This window comes from Microcaecilia unicolor, chromosome 11 (genome assembly GCF_901765095.1).
Source record: "Microcaecilia unicolor chromosome 11, aMicUni1.1, whole genome shotgun sequence".
NCBI classification, from domain to species: domain Eukaryota; kingdom Metazoa; phylum Chordata; class Amphibia; order Gymnophiona; family Siphonopidae; genus Microcaecilia; species Microcaecilia unicolor.
In genome coordinates, this window is record NC_044041.1 from 392,187 (window position 1) to 409,386 (window position 17,200).

The window sequence follows — 17,200 nt, forward strand, 5'->3', positions numbered from 1 at the left end:
TACAAATGTAACAAAAAATAAAAATTATAAGCTTCTGAGCAGGTGTATGCTGCAGGTTTTGGGAAGGCAGTTTTGTAGTGCTAGAAAGGCATATATTCCCTTAATAAAATGAGGATATCACTTAACCCTTCATTACCTCAGGTACAGACTGATTGTAAGCCCTCTGGGCACAGGAACATATCAATTGTGCCTGAATATAACTCACCATGAATGACCACTGAAAATTGAAAGTCCATTCTCTTTCCTACATGCGCTCCTCTTACAAACTGATCCTCTCGGAGGCAGCAAGAGACCCTTTCACTGACCACAGTCCCCACCCCCACCCTCGAACACACACACCATAGAGGCTCAAAGTATTAGACTTACAACATCTTTTAGAATCATAGGATTTTTTTTCTTTCCTTTTTTTTAGAGATAAACAAGCACTCAGGAATTATTCTGCATTTTTTTCTTGTATAAAGTCATTTTCCTTCTCATTTTTTTTCTTTTAATAAAACACTTCTGAGGTTTTGTATATCTTTAATTACAATAACTTGATCTCGCTGCACAAGAGCATAATTTCTCAAGTTTTGTTCCTTAAAAAAATTGCAATTTTGCAATATTTTGTGACAAGAATTTCTCATAGGCAGACAGTTGATTAGTTCTTGTTTACATCCAATAAAAGCTATCAAGCGCCAACTACTAAAATGTTAGCCCAGAAATACTTTAACAGATAAAACAAACCCAAGCCAAAAACAGACTCAAATAATGTATGCTTAATGGTGCTGATGAACTGTTGCCTTGCTGGTTGAAGCGACACTGGAATTTAGACTTGGTCTTTTTCAAGCAGCCCTGCTTTCCTCTGCTAGGAAAAGTAGAAGATTCATTAAACTCTGTCAATTCAGGCTGGACTGTGCTCAATGAATGCTTAGCATTAGTGGAGATGGTACCAAAGGGAAAATCATTGATTCTTGTAGGGTTGTGGTTTTCAAGGTACTTGATTTTAGATATATTTTCTTTTTCCTTAAGAGGGTTATTGGGTGACAGCCTGCTGCTGTGAGAAGCAATTCCTGGTTTATGTTTGGATTCATAAATAAATGATTTATCAATATTACCTTGACAACATTTCTGAAGTTCATCCTTTGATTTTAATGGAGTGTCTGGAGTTGAAAGTTTTCGAGATCTATTCTTGGAGCTAAAATGTCTTGTTTTCATCTGATTAAAAGCATCAAAACACCCTTCAAAATCAGTCGTCTGAAGTGTTTTTAAGTCTTTGCCTAGCAAGTGAGTAGGTGAATGACATTTCATTTCTGAGGATGATCCCTTAAACTGCTTGAACCAGTTCCAGAGTGACCTAGCTCTGCAGTCACAGATCCATTCATTTCCATTTAAACGCAGATACTGGAGGTTTATCAAAGGGGCCAAAACCTCTCCTTGAAGCTCTGTTAAGTTGTTATTGAACAAATACAATGTCATTACTTTTCCAAGGTCATGAAAAGCTTGACTATGAATCTGGGTGACTCTGTTCTGGTGCAGCAAAAGCCTGTCCAAATTGATGAGTCCTCGAAAGACATTTTCAGACAAGCTTTTTATCTTGTTATCATGCAGAAACAAATATGTCAGGTTGGCAAGGTCCAGAAAGGTGTCATCATATAAACTTTGCAATTTATTATTTTGAATGTACAGGAACTGTAAGGAAAACAACCCTTGGAAAATACCCTTGGGAAGTTCAAGGAGACCACATCTATTAATATGCAGTGTGTGAAGTCGAGTTAGTCCTTGGAAAGTGATGGGACTGATTGATTTCAAGTTGATATTATCACCAATATCTAATTCTTCCAATTTGTTTAATCCATAAAATGCCAGAGACCCAATAAGAGAGATGTTATTCGAATGAATCCTAAGAATAGTCATATTATGACAAAAGCTAAAGCTTTTAGATTTCACTTCAATTATCTTGTTATTGTGAAGGAAGATACGTTGACTCTGAATGGGGATCTCTGATGGGATCTCAGTAAGCTTTTGTTGTTGACAATTTACTGTAATCTTGGGTTCACTGGAACATAAACAAGGCGCTGGACAAGCCTTCACTTTGCAATGAATGTTCAAGTAAATTATCCAAAATAGCAGTTGGATTCCTACATAATAAAAGAAAATAACACATTAGGTTCACTCACCAGTTTCCACGTACAAATATTTTTTTCAATATGGAATGATTATTCAAGCAGTAGGCTACTTATAAATATCCACATCAACAAAAGTTATGAAAATTCAGTACATTTTTTAAAAATAACAAAATAAGATCAAGCCATAATCTACCTTGTGAGAAAATAAGCAGAGTGATAAAAAAATTGTGATGTTAAGCTATCTTTCTCTTTATTCATTATTTTAAGTTCTGAAAGGACAATAAATAGAGATGCCCTTTTTCCAAAGGAATTCAAAGCATGCAGTCCATGTTATGATGAAATTTTGAAAAAGCTATGGGCAACATTCAGAACCATGTTTTAAAAATACATTGTGGATCTACAAATAAATATATCCATCGGGGAAAAGGGATATGACTTTAGGATGGAGTGAAGATGTGGCAATCAGCCAGTGAACATATACAAGGCAATTCTAGAAGACTTGTGCATAAGGCTTGAGTTTCATTTGCATGAATATATAAGTAGTGATTTTAAGTAAATAAGTTCTTAGAGGACATTTTTGTGGGTAAGTTACATTATTTAGCTCTGTGCTTGGTAACTTAAAGATTGGGTTTAAAAGATAAATTGTAGGATACTGATAAACACACATAGAATAAAAAAAAAAAAGCAAACTTTATTAACTAGTCTCCCCATAGTTTTAAAACTTGAATTTTCTGTCACAGCATTAACAGATATACTGTTAATGCAGGGCCTAGTTCAGTTTTAGAAAAACATAAAAAAAAGAGAGAAGCAAACATTATAACTAGTTTCCATAGAGGGGCATAATCGAACAGGGACGACTATCTCTAAGGGCGCCCCGGCAAAGGGGCGGGGAAACCCATATTATCGAAACAAGATGGGCATCCATCTTTCGTTTCAATAATACGGTCGGGGACACCCAAATCTCAACATTTAGGTTGACCTTAGAGATGGCCGACATAAATGTTGAGACGGTCGACCTTAGAGGTGGTCGTCCCTGGTTTTCGACGATAATGGAAACCGAGGACGCCCATTTCAAAAACGACCAAATCCAACTCAATTGGTCGTGGGAGGAGCCAGCATTCGTAGTGCACTGGCCCCCTGACATGCCAGGACACCAACCAGGCACCAGGGGGCCTGGGGGCACTGCAGTGGACTAACTGATGCACTAACTGAACGGAAAAAGCCCTTCCCTTACCGATCCCTTAGCAATTCGGAAAGGAATGAGCATGCATGAAGGAAATCGCATGTAAATAAGCTGCTCGCTGTTAGCTCATTTGCACACGATGCCTGGATGTTTCTGTGAGAAGGATGTCCATGCCTGCTATGCCTCCGACACCCGCTTTATTTATTTGGATTTTGGATCACAAGTAGCAGCAGTGGGATTTGAACTGGCCACCTCTGGATTGCCAGACGAGTTCTCTAACCACTTGGCCACTCCTCCACTCCACTCCCTTGAAATTTGGCCATCCCTGTGGGGGGGGGGGGCAGTTCAGGATGTCCAAAATGTTTGAAAGAAGGACGTCCACACCTTCGCTATGCCTCCGCTGACACACACATACCTCCCTTCCCAGGGACCTGCATACTGCTGCGATGGACCTGAGTATGACATTTCAGGCTGGCAAAAAAGTTTTTAAAGTTGTTTTTTTGAGGGTGGGAGGGGGTTAGTGGCCACTGGGGGAGTCAGGGGAGGTCACCCCCGATTCCCTCTGGTGGTCATCTGGTCAGTTTGGGCACCTTTTCGAGGCTTGGTCATGAAAAAAAATAGACCAAGTAAAGTCAGCCAAATGCTCATCAGGGACGCCCTTCTTTTTTCCATTATCTTCCAAGGACGCCCATCTCTTAATCACGCCCCAGTCCTGCCTTCTTTACGGTGCCGACACGCCCCCGGGAACTTTGGTCATCCCTGCGATGAAAAGCAGTTGAGGGCGCCCAAAATTGGCTTTCGATTATGCCGATTTGGATGACCCTGAGAGAAGGACGCCCATCTCCCGATTTGTGTCGGAAGATGGGCGCCCTTCTCTTTCGAAAATTCCCCTGATACTGTACAACCCTTTTCCCCATAGTTTAAACTGAAATTTTCTCTAAAGGTAGAAACTTAACAGGATATGAATAAGGTGTTAATTAAGGTGTGAGGAAGTAGAATATTTGCAAAGGTTACTAAGGGTAATCTGATTAATGAGTTAGCTTCAAAGGTTTGTGTCAAGCAGTCTCCTTTGAATCCAAACTATATAGAAAGGAAAAGTCCCACAACTTTCTGAGAAGTTCTGAGAGAAGAGGACATTCTCTGGGTAAGTTACATTATTTTGCTCTGTGCTTTGTAACTTAAAGATTGGGTTTAAAACAGGAATTGTAGGATATTGATAAACACAGAATTAAAAAAATAAAAACTTGATTAGTTAGTCTCCATACCCTTTTCTCCGTTGTTTTAAAACTTGAATTTTCTACCACAGCATTAACAGACTCTAGAAGGCACAGCAGTGCCTAGTTCAGTTCTCATTTCCACCCACCCCTAGCTCAACTCTTCATTTATAGTCCATTATTCTAATTAGGACTTGAGGAGAGTTTTAATTACATTTAATTAGTTTCTGAGAAGCAAACACTAAATAAATAACATATTATACCATATAATATTAAGGCTATTTATATTCATCAGATATTCCTAGTACCTGAAGAAGTTTTAATTAAACAACTCTATAATACTAAGATGCAGACAGCAGTCCAGTCTTTTGCATTGAGTGTCACATGTATGATTATCTCCTAGTTGGTGAGAGGTTATATGTGTGTGCTCAATGCGAATAGCTCCTAGGTCTTAGAGAACAAGTCCATTCTCTTGAGGCTACAATTGGAAGAGCTGAGGGAGACAGAGAGGTACATAGAGGAGGCCTACAGGGACATTGTAGAGAAGTCCCACCTCCAGTCTGGCAGCCCATGTGTTGCCTTGGAGGAGGAAGGTCATTTAAAAGGAGAGCATTACCCTGGTACAGCTGGAAGTAATCCTGTAGCCAGGACCAGCCCACCAGGGGATGCAATATCCTTTCGCACCGAGGATGTGTCTCCAGGAGCTTCTGCCCAGGAGGGAAGGGTTAGGACGGCTGTTGTAGTTGGTAATTTGATTATTAGGCATGTAGCTAGCTGGGTGACTAGTGGATGTGAGGATCGCTTGGCCACTTGCATGCATGGTGCGAAGGTGACAGACATCACATATCATCTAGATAGGATCTTAGGTAGTGCTGAGGAGGAGCTGGCTGTCTTGGTACATGTGGGTACCAATGAACCAATGTTTAGGAACATGTAGGAGAGAGACTCTGGAAGCCAAACTTAGGCTTTAGGTAGAAAGCTCAAATCCAGAACGTCCAGGGTAGCATTTTCCGCAGTGCTCCCTGTTCCACGTGCAAGGCCCAAGAGACAGGCAGAGCTCCGGAGTCTCAATGTGTGGATGAGGTGATGGTGCAGGGAGGAGGGTTTTAGATTTGAAAGGAACTGGGCAACAGTCTGGGGAAGGGGGAGCCTATTCTGGAATGATGGGCTCCACCTTAACCAGGGTGGGACCAGGCTGCTGGCATCAGCATTTAAAAAGGAGATAGAACAGCTTTTAAACTAGAACCTGGGGGAAGGTCAACAGTCATTCAAAAATGAATGGTTCAGAACAAAGTATCTTTCAAAGATATCACCAAAACAGGGAAGATACGGTATCCCGATAGCAAGGTTGCAGAAGAGACCATAGTAGATCAGGTGTCCTTAATTAAAAATCAGATAAGAGATTGCAAATTAATACTGTCAACTACTGAGCAAGACATAAATAGGAACAATAAACATAGTTTGAAATGTCTATATGCGAATGCCAGAAGCCTAAGAAATAAGATGGGAGAGTTAGAATATGTTGCACTAAATGAAAAATTAGGTATAATACATATCTCAGAGATCTGGTGGAAGGAGGATAACCAGTGGGACACTTTCATACCAGGCTACAAATTATATAATAATGATAGGGTGGATCAAATTGGTGGAGGGGTAGCATTGTATATTAAGGAGGGCCTTGAATCAAATAGATTGAAAATTCATGCAGGAAACAAAACACATCTTGGAATCCCTATGGATTGAAACTCCATGGAGTAAAGGGGAAAAGGATAATGATAGGAGTGTACTACCGTCCACCTGGCCAGAATGAACAGACTTATGTAGAAATGATATCAGAAATTAGGAAGGCTAACAAACTGGGGAACACAATAATAATAGGTGATTTCAATTACCCCAATATAGACTGGGTAAATGTAATGGGCATACTAAGGAGGTAATATTCCTTGATGAAATCAAGGACTGCTTTATGGAGCAGCTGGTACAGGAGCCAACAAGAGGAGGAAAGATTCTAGACTTAGTCATTAGTGGAGCACATGATCTGGTGCAGGATGTAATGATGATGTGGCCACTTGATAACTGTGATCATAATATGATCAGATTTGATATTGGCTTTGGAGTAAGTGCACATAGGAAATCTAATATGTTAGCATTTAACGTACAAAAAGGAAAAAATAATGAAAAAAAACTTAGAGGAGTAGCTGCGAAAGTCAAAAATTTATATCAGATGTGGATGCTGTTCAAAAATGCAATCCTGGAAGCCCAGACCAAATATATTCCATATATTAAAAAAGGAGGAAGGAAGACCAAATGACTGCTGGCATAGTTAAAAAGTGAGATGAAGGAAGCTATTAGAGCTAAAAGAAAATCCTTCAGAAAATGGAAGAAGGATCCGACGGAAAATAATAAGAAACAGCATAAGGAATGTCAAGTCAAATGCAAAGCGCTGATAAGGGAGGCAAAGAGAGACTTTGAAAAGAAGATTGTGTTAAAACCATTTAATCGGCCAGGAAGATCAGGAGATCGCTGGCTAGTGCTTAGTGGATCATCAGTTATATCTCGAAATATAACTGGCTATATGTTAATATTCAACGTATCACCAGCTGAGTTTGGCAGCCAAATGGAGCTGCTGAAATAGGCCTATCTTTGGCTGGTTTCAACTTAACTGGCCAGTGCTGAATATTGGGTTGTCAGATTAAGTTGAAACTGGCCAAAAAACACCCAGATATTCAATGTCCAGCTAACTCCCACGGTCTGAATATCAGGCCTATAGTAATAACTTTCTTAGGTATATTAGAAGCAACAAGCCAGTTAAAGAATCAGTTGGACCGCTAGATAATCGAGGGGTAAAAGGGACACTTAGAGAAGACAAGACAATAGCAGAGAGATTCAATGAATTCTTTGCTTCAGTCTTCACCGAGAAAGATGTGGGAGAGGCAACAGTGCCAGAAATGGTATTCTATGCTGATGAGTCATAGAAACTGAAACAAATCTCTGTAAACCTGGAAGATGTAATGGGGCAATTTGACAAATTGAAGAGTAGCAAATTGCCTGGACCAGATGGAATACACCCTACAATACTGACAGAATTGAAAAGTGAACTTTCAGATCTTTTGCTAGTAATATATAATTTATTTTTAAAATCAAGCAAGGAACCAGAAGATTGGACAGTGGCTAATGTAACACCAAGTTTTAAAAGGTTTCCAGAGGTAATCCAGGAAATTACAGATCGGTGAGCCTGTCTGTGCCAGGCAAAACGGTAGCGAGGACAAAATTACAGAGTATATACATAAGCATGGATTAGTGAGACAAAACCAACATGGATTTAGTCAGGAGAAATCTTGCCTCACCAATCTACTACATTTCCTTCACGGGGTGAATACACATGTGGATAAAAGTAAGCTGGTCGATGTGGAGGGGCATTTTTGATATGATGTCTAAACTGATTTTGGACGTTTTGCTGAAAATGTCCAAAAATCAAGTGGTGAATATAGCGATTTTCAAACCAGAAAAACGTCTATCCTTTTATTTCAAAAATGGTCATTTCCTAGACTTTTTTTTTAGAAGTTTTGTGCTCAGTGCATTTTTCTTTTGTGAACATAAAAAAAAAAACATTCCAAGGGAAAACCAAACAAAAACAAGCCACTGAGATATATAGCGGCCAGCATTGTTAGTAGACTGGCCACAGAGCCATCCTAGCAGAGCGGTGGGGCACCCTAGGGAGCACTGCAGTGGACTTCAGATAAAAGGTCCCAGGTACACATCTACTGTTACCACCTTATATTGTATGGTGGGCCCCCCAAAATGCACCAAAAACCTACAGTACCCAACTGTACGCCACTACAATAGCTCTTATGGCTGCAGGTGTCTCGTATATGTGAGTACAGTAGGTTTCTGGAGGGCTCACACTTTCCACCACAAGTGTAATAGAGTGGGTGGGATATGGGCCTGGGTTCCCTTTTCTCCACCTCCACCAATTCAATCCACCCTATCACCGTGATATAATTTGTACCCTGGTATGACAATGTCCCACTGGTTATCTTCTTGCCACTAGGTCTCAGAGATGGCTATTATATTTATCTTTTCATTTAGTGCAATATATTTTAACTCTCTCATCTTATTTCTTAGGTTTCTGGTATTTGCATTCAGACATTTCAAACAATGAAATTCTGGGTATACAAGCCAACAAAATTATAATCAGTTCAAAGTAATATTTGGCACTTAACTGATTATAAAGAACTAAATATTGCAGACAGATTGACCCCTTCCTTCATCATTAAGCCTCTGCATTACACCATCTGGGACAGAGCCTCGGAATTCAATGTAGAGAAAATGCATTACCGAACAGTATGTCTTGAGACCAGACTTCAACTTTTCAAATGAGGATTCTACTCGTACAAAAATTAGACAGTGCATTCTATAGCACAGGTCCAGTGACACTAAAGACAGTGCTTCTGATGGAATCGAAAATGATCTGTTTGAAAGAGGGTACAATAAGACAATTTTGACATGACAGTCTTAAAGCACATGGGGGAGAGTAGGGTATTAGTAGTCCTTGTAGACATAGAGAGACATTTTCAATATTTTTTATTTACGTTTGTACCCCACACTTTCCCACTCATGGCAGGCTCAATGCGGCAGGCAATGGAGGGTTAAGTGACTTGCCCAGAGACACAAGGAGCTGCCTGTGCCCAGAATTGAACTCTGTTCCTCAGTTCCCCAGGACCAAAGTCCACCACCCTAACCACTAGGCCACTCCTCCACTCGACGTCTAAGTCTGACTTTAAACGTTTTGCAAAAAACGTCCTAAATCTGAATAGGAAAGAATAGGAAAGAAGTTCATTTCTAAAAAGAAAAATGTCTATCTTTTGTTTCTGAAAATACTGTTTCTAACAAGGTTTTATGCTTTGGACGTTTTGTTTTGTGGTCCATTTTCAAAAAAACACATCCAAGTGAAAAATGTAGAAAATCAAGCCATTGGAATATAGGAGGGACCAGCATTTTTTAGTAGACTGGTCTCCCAGACATCCCAGGAGATAAATGGGGCACCCTAGGGGGCACTCCAGGTACTCATCTCACCGTTGCTCCCTTATCTTATCTGCTGAGCCCCCCAAAACCCACTGCCCACAACTGTACACCACTACAATAGCCCTTATGGGTGAAGAGAGCACCTATATGTGGGTACAGTGGGTTTCTGGTGAGTTTGGGAGGGCTCATAGTTTCTCCCACAAATGTGACAGAGGGAGATAAGGACCAGAACCCCCACTCCATGGTGCACTGCACTGACCACTAGACTACTCCAGGGACCTGCATGCTGCTCAGACCTGAGTATTACATCTGAGGCTGGCATAGAGGCTGCTAAGTAATGTTTTAAATCACATTTGTTTTGGGGGTGAGAGGGTGGGAGGGGGTTAGTGCCCACTGAGGGAGTAAGGAGAGGTCATCCCTGATTCCCTCCAGTGGTCATCTGGTCATTTAGGGTAACTTTTTGTTCCTTATTCATTATGATAACAGGTCTAGTTCAAAACGTCTTAGTTTTAGTCCTGGACGGTTTTGTTTTGTTCCATTATGGCTGAAAAACCTCCAAGTGTTAGGAACACCCAGATCCTGCACTTAACACGCCCCTAACACGCCCCCTTGTGATTTGAACACATTTCTGATGGACTTCATAGAAAACATCTAAAAATTGGATTTGAAAATACCAATTTGGACGTTTTTGTGAGAAAAACGTCCTAATGCAGATTTATGCCACTTTTTCAATGTTTTTCTCTTTTGAAAATGAGCTCCATAGTGGGAAAACACTATGGTTGAGTGGAAGGTGACAGAGGGAAGTGGTAAATGGATCTCATTCTCAGGAAAATGATGTTGCCAGTGGTGTGCCTCAAGGTTCGGATCTTGGGCCAGTTCTTTTTAATATTTTTTGTAAGAGATATTGCTGAAGGGCTGTCTGGTAAGGTTTGCCTCTTTGCGGATGATACTAAAATCTGCAATAGGGTTGACACCCTACTACAACTACTACTACTACTTGTCATTTCTATATCGTTACTAGACGTATGCAGCGCTGTACACTTGAACATGAAGAGACAGTCCCTGCTCGACAGAGCTTACAATCTAATTAGGACAAATAAGAGATAAGGGAATTACTAAGGTGGGGATGATAAAATAAGGTACTGAACAAGTGAGTAATGGTTAGGAATCAAAAGCAGCATGAAAAAGGTGGGCTTTTAGCCTAGATTTGAAGACGGCCAGAGATGGAGCTTGATGTACTGGCTCAGGAAGTCTATTCCAGGCATATAGTGCAGCAAGATAAAAGGAACGGAGTCTGGAGTTAGCAGTGGAGGAGAAGGGTGCAGATAAGAGAGATTTACCCAGTGAACGGAGTTCCCGGGGAGGAATGTAGGGAGAGATGAGAGTGGAGAGGTACTGAGGAGTTGCAGAGTGAATGTACTTATAAATCAATAAGAGGAGTTTGAACTGTATGCGGAAACGGATAGTGAGCCAGTGAAGTGACTTGAGGAGAGGGCTAATATGAGCATAGCGACACTAGCGGAATATAAGTCGTGCAGCAGAATTTTGAACAGATTGAGGAGGAGAGAGATGGCTAAGTGGGAGACCTGTGAGAAGCAAGTTGCAATAGTCTAAGTGAGAGGTGATAAGAGTGTGGATAAGGGTTCTGGTAGTGTGCTCAGAAAGGAAAGGGGAATTTTGGTGATATTATAGAGAAAGAAATGGCAGGTTTTAGCAGTCTGCTGAATATGTGCAGAGAAGGAGAGAGAGGAGTTGAAGATGACCCCAAGGTTACGAGCTGATGAGATAGGGAGGATGAGAGTGTTATCCACAGAGATAGAGAATGGGGGGTTTAGGGGGAAAGATAAGAAGTTCAGTCTTGGTCATGTTTAGTTTCACATGGCGGTGAGACATCCAGGCAGCAATGTCAGACAGGCAGGCTGATACTTTGGCCTGGATTCCTGCTGAGATTTCTGGTGTGGAGAGGTAGATCTGGGAGTCATCAGCGTGGTCAGATCATTAAAAAGCTCCCTCAAATGGCGTGCAAAAAACTCGCTGAACAAACAAGAACGGAAAACCTACGCCACGAGAGGAAAAATAGATCTGGTAATATTCTGGCAACAGATCTACTACAACAAATGGACAATAAAAACAGATACAATCCAATTCCTCCTAGAATGGGACAACAGATGCAGATCCATATTAGACAAGATAGTTCCAATCCAAACCAGAACCTCACATAGGAAGAATTCAATACCATGGTTCAATGAAGAACTGAAAAAAATTAAAACACAAGTTAGAAGGTTAGAACGAGCATGGAATAAAAAGAAAGACGAACCCACACTTAACGCCTGGAAACAACTCCAAAGAAAATACAAATATACTATAAGACAAACAAAAAGATTACATTACAAAACTATAATTGGATCAAACTTCAAGGACACACATAAACTCTTCCAACTCGTAAATAAACTACTAGATATTACACCAACCACAACCAACAGTAAAGATGCACCAGGAGCAGACAATCTCGCGAGATACTTCAATGAGAAAATCATACAACTACGACTTAAGATACCTACCAGTACCATCGACTATGCTGAACTCCTTGAATGTCTAGACCCAGACCCTGGCATTTACCCAGCAGACAGAACCTGGACCAACTTCGAGACATTACCAGAGGATATCATCTCCCAAATGCTCAAAAGATTTGCCAAATCTCATTGCAAACTAGACATATGTCCAAACAACCTTATGACATCAGCTCCTCAACAATTTATAACAGACATAACGAAACACTTGAACTACATGTTACAAAATGGACTCTTCCCGAAGGAGAAAGGAAATATTCTACTCACCCCCATCCCCAAAGACGCAAAAAAAAGCGCCAGTGAACTAACCAACTACAGGCCAGTAGCATCCATTCCATTATTAACCAAAATAGCGGAAGGGTTGGTGACCAAACAACTCACAAGCTATCTAAACAAATTCTCAATGCTCCATGACTCACAGTCAGGATTTCGGTATAACCACAGTACTGAAACAGTACTAGTTACCCTCATGACTAAATTCAAACAAGCGATCGCAACAGGAAAGAACATACTACTTCTACAATTCGACATGTCAAGCGCTTTCGACATGGTTGATCATGGAATATTACTACATATCCTTGAATACTTCGGAATTGGAGGCAATGTTCTCAATTGGTTCAAGGGATTCCTAACCACAAGATCATATCAAGTGACATCCAACTCGACTACTTCAGCCACATGGATACCCGAATGAGAAGTCCCACAGGGATCCCCTCTATCGCCGACCCTATTCAACTTAATGATGATACCCTTAGCCAAACTACTATCAAACCAAAACCTTAACCCATACATATACGCAGATGACGTAACGATTTACACCCCATTTAAACAAGATTTAAAGGAAATTTCCAACGACATCAACCAAAGTCTCCATGTCATGCATTCATGGGCGGATGCTTTTAGATTGAAATTTAATGCAGAAAAAACCCAATGCCTAATACTCACATCTCAACATAACAAGAACAAATTCACAGCCATTAACACACCAAATCTGAACCTTCCTATTTCGACACCCTAAAAATTCTTGGAGTTACAATCGATCGACACCTAACACTCGAAAGCCATGCGAAAAACACAACCAAGAATATGTTCCACTCAATGTGGAAATTAAAAAGAGCAAGACCTTTCTTCCCAAGGAATGTTTTCCGTAATCTGGTACAATCAATGGTACTCAGTCATCTAGATTACTGCAACGCAGTCTATGCCGGCTGTAAAGAGCAAATAATCAAGAAACTTCAGACAGCCCAGAACACTGCAGCTAGACTCATATTCGGCAAAACAAAATATGAAAGTGCCAAGCCCCTACGAGAAACGCTACACTGGCTCCCACTCAAAGAACGCATCACGTTCAAAATTTGCTCCCTAGTTCACAAAATCAATCATGGAGATGCACCAGCCTACATGTGAGACCTGATAGACTTACCACCCAGGAATGCCAAAAGATCATCCCGCACATTCCTTGATCTGCACTTCCCTAACTGCAAAGGTCTAAAATACAAAATAATACACGCATCAAACTTCACCTACTTAAGCACACAGTTATGGAACGCACTGCCACGCAACTTAAAAATGACCTACGAACTAACGAACTTCCGCAAACTACTGAAGACCCATCTCTTCAGCAAGGCTTACCACAAAGATTAACCAATGTGAATATACATAAATCCGCCACACGTACTTAGAAATGTCTTATAATATCTGCTTGTCATACTACTATCATGTCATATCATTATCATGTTACCAAAAATTTTCTGCAACACTAAATGCCTATTTTTCTATTATATTTCTCTTTCCATGATGTATTGTAAGCAACATTGAGCCTGCAAAGAGATGGGAAAATGTGGGATACAAATGCAATAAATAAATAATAAAGATGATACTGAAAACCATGGGATGAGTTGAGTACCAAGGGAAGAAGTATAGATGGAGAAAAGAAGAGGTCCCAGGACAGATCCCTGAGGTACACCACTGACAGTGGGATAGAAGTGGAAGAGGATCCACCAGAGTATACACTAAAAGTACGATGGGAGAGATAAGAAAACAACCAGGAAAGCACAGAGCCCTGAAATCCAAGTGAGGACAGCATATCAAGGAGTAGGCGGTGATCAACAGTGTCAAAAGCAGCAGATAGATCGAGAAGGATGAGGACAGAATAGAGACCTTTGGATCTGGCCAGGAACAGGTCATTGGAAACTTTAGCAAGCGCTGTTTCAGTTGAATGAAGAGGACGAAAGCAGTGGAAGCAGTCTCACAGAAAGTACAACTATGCAATCAGACAGGCAAAAAAACACTACTTCAGAAAAAAGATTGGCCTGGATTACAATGATCCAGAAGAAATTCTTCTTCTTTGTTAACAAACTAATGGATACCACAGAACTTACCATTACCGGAGAAGGCACCCCACCTGCTGCAGATTTAGCTAAATTTTTTCAAGACAAACTCAAGAAACTTCAGAGCACCCTTCCGCAGAGCAATTCTAGCATTAGTGATTTTATTAATGGATTGGACCCGGGGCCTGACGAGCAACCAGCAGACCGTTTACTCTCAAGCTTTTCAACTCTCTCTGTTGATTCCGTCAAGCTGGAGCTCCGCAGATTTGTTAGGAAGTACTGCAGGCTGGATGCATGTCCCAACTATCTGCTCCAGTGTGCCCCTGCCTGTTTCCTAGATGACTTGACGCTACACCTCAACTACATGCTTGGTAAAGGCAAGTTTTCTACAAGCCATGGTAACATCTTGCTTACCTCGGTACCTAAAGACGCTAAGAAAAAAAGTAGTGATCTGTCCAATTACCGGCCAATAGCATCCATTCCCCTGTTTGTAAAACTCATGGAGATCCTGGTGAATAAGCAACTTAGCGAGCACCTGAATAAATTTAATATTCTACATACCTCGCAATCAGGATTTCGACCGCTCCACAGTACTGAGACCATACTTGTCATGCTCCTATCCAACTTCAAGAGGGAAATAGTTGAAGGGAAGAGTATCTTACTTCTGCAGTTCAACATGTCCACTGCCTTTGATATGATGCACCACGGAATACTTTTGTGGCTCCTTGACTATTTTGGTGCAAGTGGTAACGTGCTGGCCTGGCTGAGAGGTTTTCTTACATCCAGATCCTACCAAGTACACGCCAACTCTAATCTATCTTCTCACTGGAAAGCAGACTGCGGTGTGCCACAGGGCTCCCCGCTATCACCTACCCTCTTCAACGTGATGTTGATCCCTCTGGCAACTGCTCTCTCTAAACTGGGATTAAACCCGTTTATCTATGCAGATGATATCACTATCTTCATCCCTTTTGAAAAAGACCTAACTGAAATAACCAGAAGGATTCGGCAATGCTTTAAAACCATGCTCGACTGGGCCAATTATTTTCAATTTAAACTCAATGCAGAGAAAACGCACTGCTTGCTCCTCTCCTCTCCCTATAACAAACACAGGCCTCCTAAATTAATTACTCCTGAGTTCGTCCTGCCTATCTCGGCATCCCTAAAAATCTTGGGAGTCCTGGTTGACAGATCTTTGACATTGGAGCAGCATGTGAACTCTACAGTCAAGCATATGTTCTACTCTCTTTGGAGGCTTAAGCGTATCAAGCCTTTCCTCCCTCAAGACATATTCCACAATCTAGTCCAGTCCCTGGTAATTAGCTGTCTTGATTATTGCAACAGTATCTATGGGGGATGCACTAACCTGCTCCTAAAAAAATTGCAAACTGCTCAGAATACAGCAGCTCGACTCATCTTTGGCAAATCGAGATTTGAAAGTTCGAGACCACTTCGAGAGCAGCTGCATTGGCTTCCTGTGAAGGACCGCATCGCGTTCAAGATCTGCGCATTGGTGCACAAAATCATCTATGGAGAAGCCCCTTCCTATATGGACACTCTCATTAACCTGCCGCCCAGGAATTCCCGACGGTTGGCCCGCTCATACCTCAATCTCCACTACCCGGCTTCTTGTGGCCTCAAATATAAGACCATCTATGGTTCCTCTTTCCCTTATCTCAGCACTCAATTGTGGAATGGGCTGCCTCGAGAGGTTAAATTCACTCCTGATCACCCGACCTTTAAGAAGCAACTCAAGACCTTCCTTTTTGGCAGAGCATATGTTATGGGCCCTTCTGGTGCCACCCCCTTTTAACCCACGGCTCTCTCTGTGATAATTTATCACCTCCCCTCTCTTCCTTTCCTCCTCAGTTATTTCTTTCTCCCTCTTGTGACCTTGTGTTTTGTACTATTGTCTGCATATTAACTATTGTACACCACATTGAGCCTGCCCTTGAGTGGGAATATTGTGGGATATAAATGTCATAAATAAAATAAATAAATAAAATCAAGAACAGCTTGAGATGAAAGAAAGTCAAGACAACGGCGATGAACAGCACATTCAAGTATCTTGGATAGGAAAGGGAGGAAGGAGATGGGGCGATAGTTGGAAGGGCAGGTAGAGTCCAATGAAGGGTGGAGGTGACTTGGTTGAGAATTCAAGGTTAATCTTCTGAACCTTATCATGAAAGTACTCAGCCAGAGTCTGGGGAGAAAGTGAAGGGGGAGCTGGAGATGAAGGCACTTTGAGGAGAGAGTTCAGTGTGGCAAAGAAATGTTGAGGGGTAGAGCCAAGAGAATTTGTCAACTGGATGTAATAGTCCTGTTTGGCAAGTAAACGAGCAGACTGGAAGGAGGTCAGCAAGAATTTGAAATATATGAAGTCAGCATGGGCACAGGATTTCAGCCAAAGGCGTTCGGCAGAGTGGGTACAGGAACGTAGGTAGCGGATTCTAGAGGTCAGCCAAGGCTGGGGTTTGGTACGCCTTACAGAATGGGGAATGGGAGGAGCAAGCATATCCAGAGCAGAGGAGAGAATAGTATTATAGGAAGAGACAGCCTCAATGACAGACTTAGATGACTTAGTGGTAGAGAAGAGATTTGAAATACTGGAGGACAGAGTAGAAGAATCAATAACCTGAAGATTCCTAAATGTATTGGTTAAGATTGGACGGGACTGGGGAAGAGGGTGTTTAAGTGTGAAAGTTATCAGATGATGGTCAGAGAGGGGAAGAGCTGAGGCACAGAAACTAGAGAGCGAGCAGTTTGAGAAGAG

At 41.3% G+C, this 17,200-nt stretch overlaps 1 protein-coding gene across 1 annotated transcript in view; it reads right to left on the minus strand.

Annotated features, from left to right (window-relative positions):
* Window positions 1–576: 576 nt before the first annotated feature.
* Window positions 577–17,200, minus strand: part of RTN4R (reticulon 4 receptor) — a 70,060-nt gene continuing 53,436 nt past the window's right edge. Inside the window, exon 4 of the mRNA XM_030219078.1 lies at window positions 577–2,117. Coding sequence (XP_030074938.1) covers window positions 706–2,117 — 1,412 coding nt within the window. The 3' untranslated portion in view covers window positions 577–705. The remainder of the gene's footprint in view (window positions 2,118–17,200) is intronic.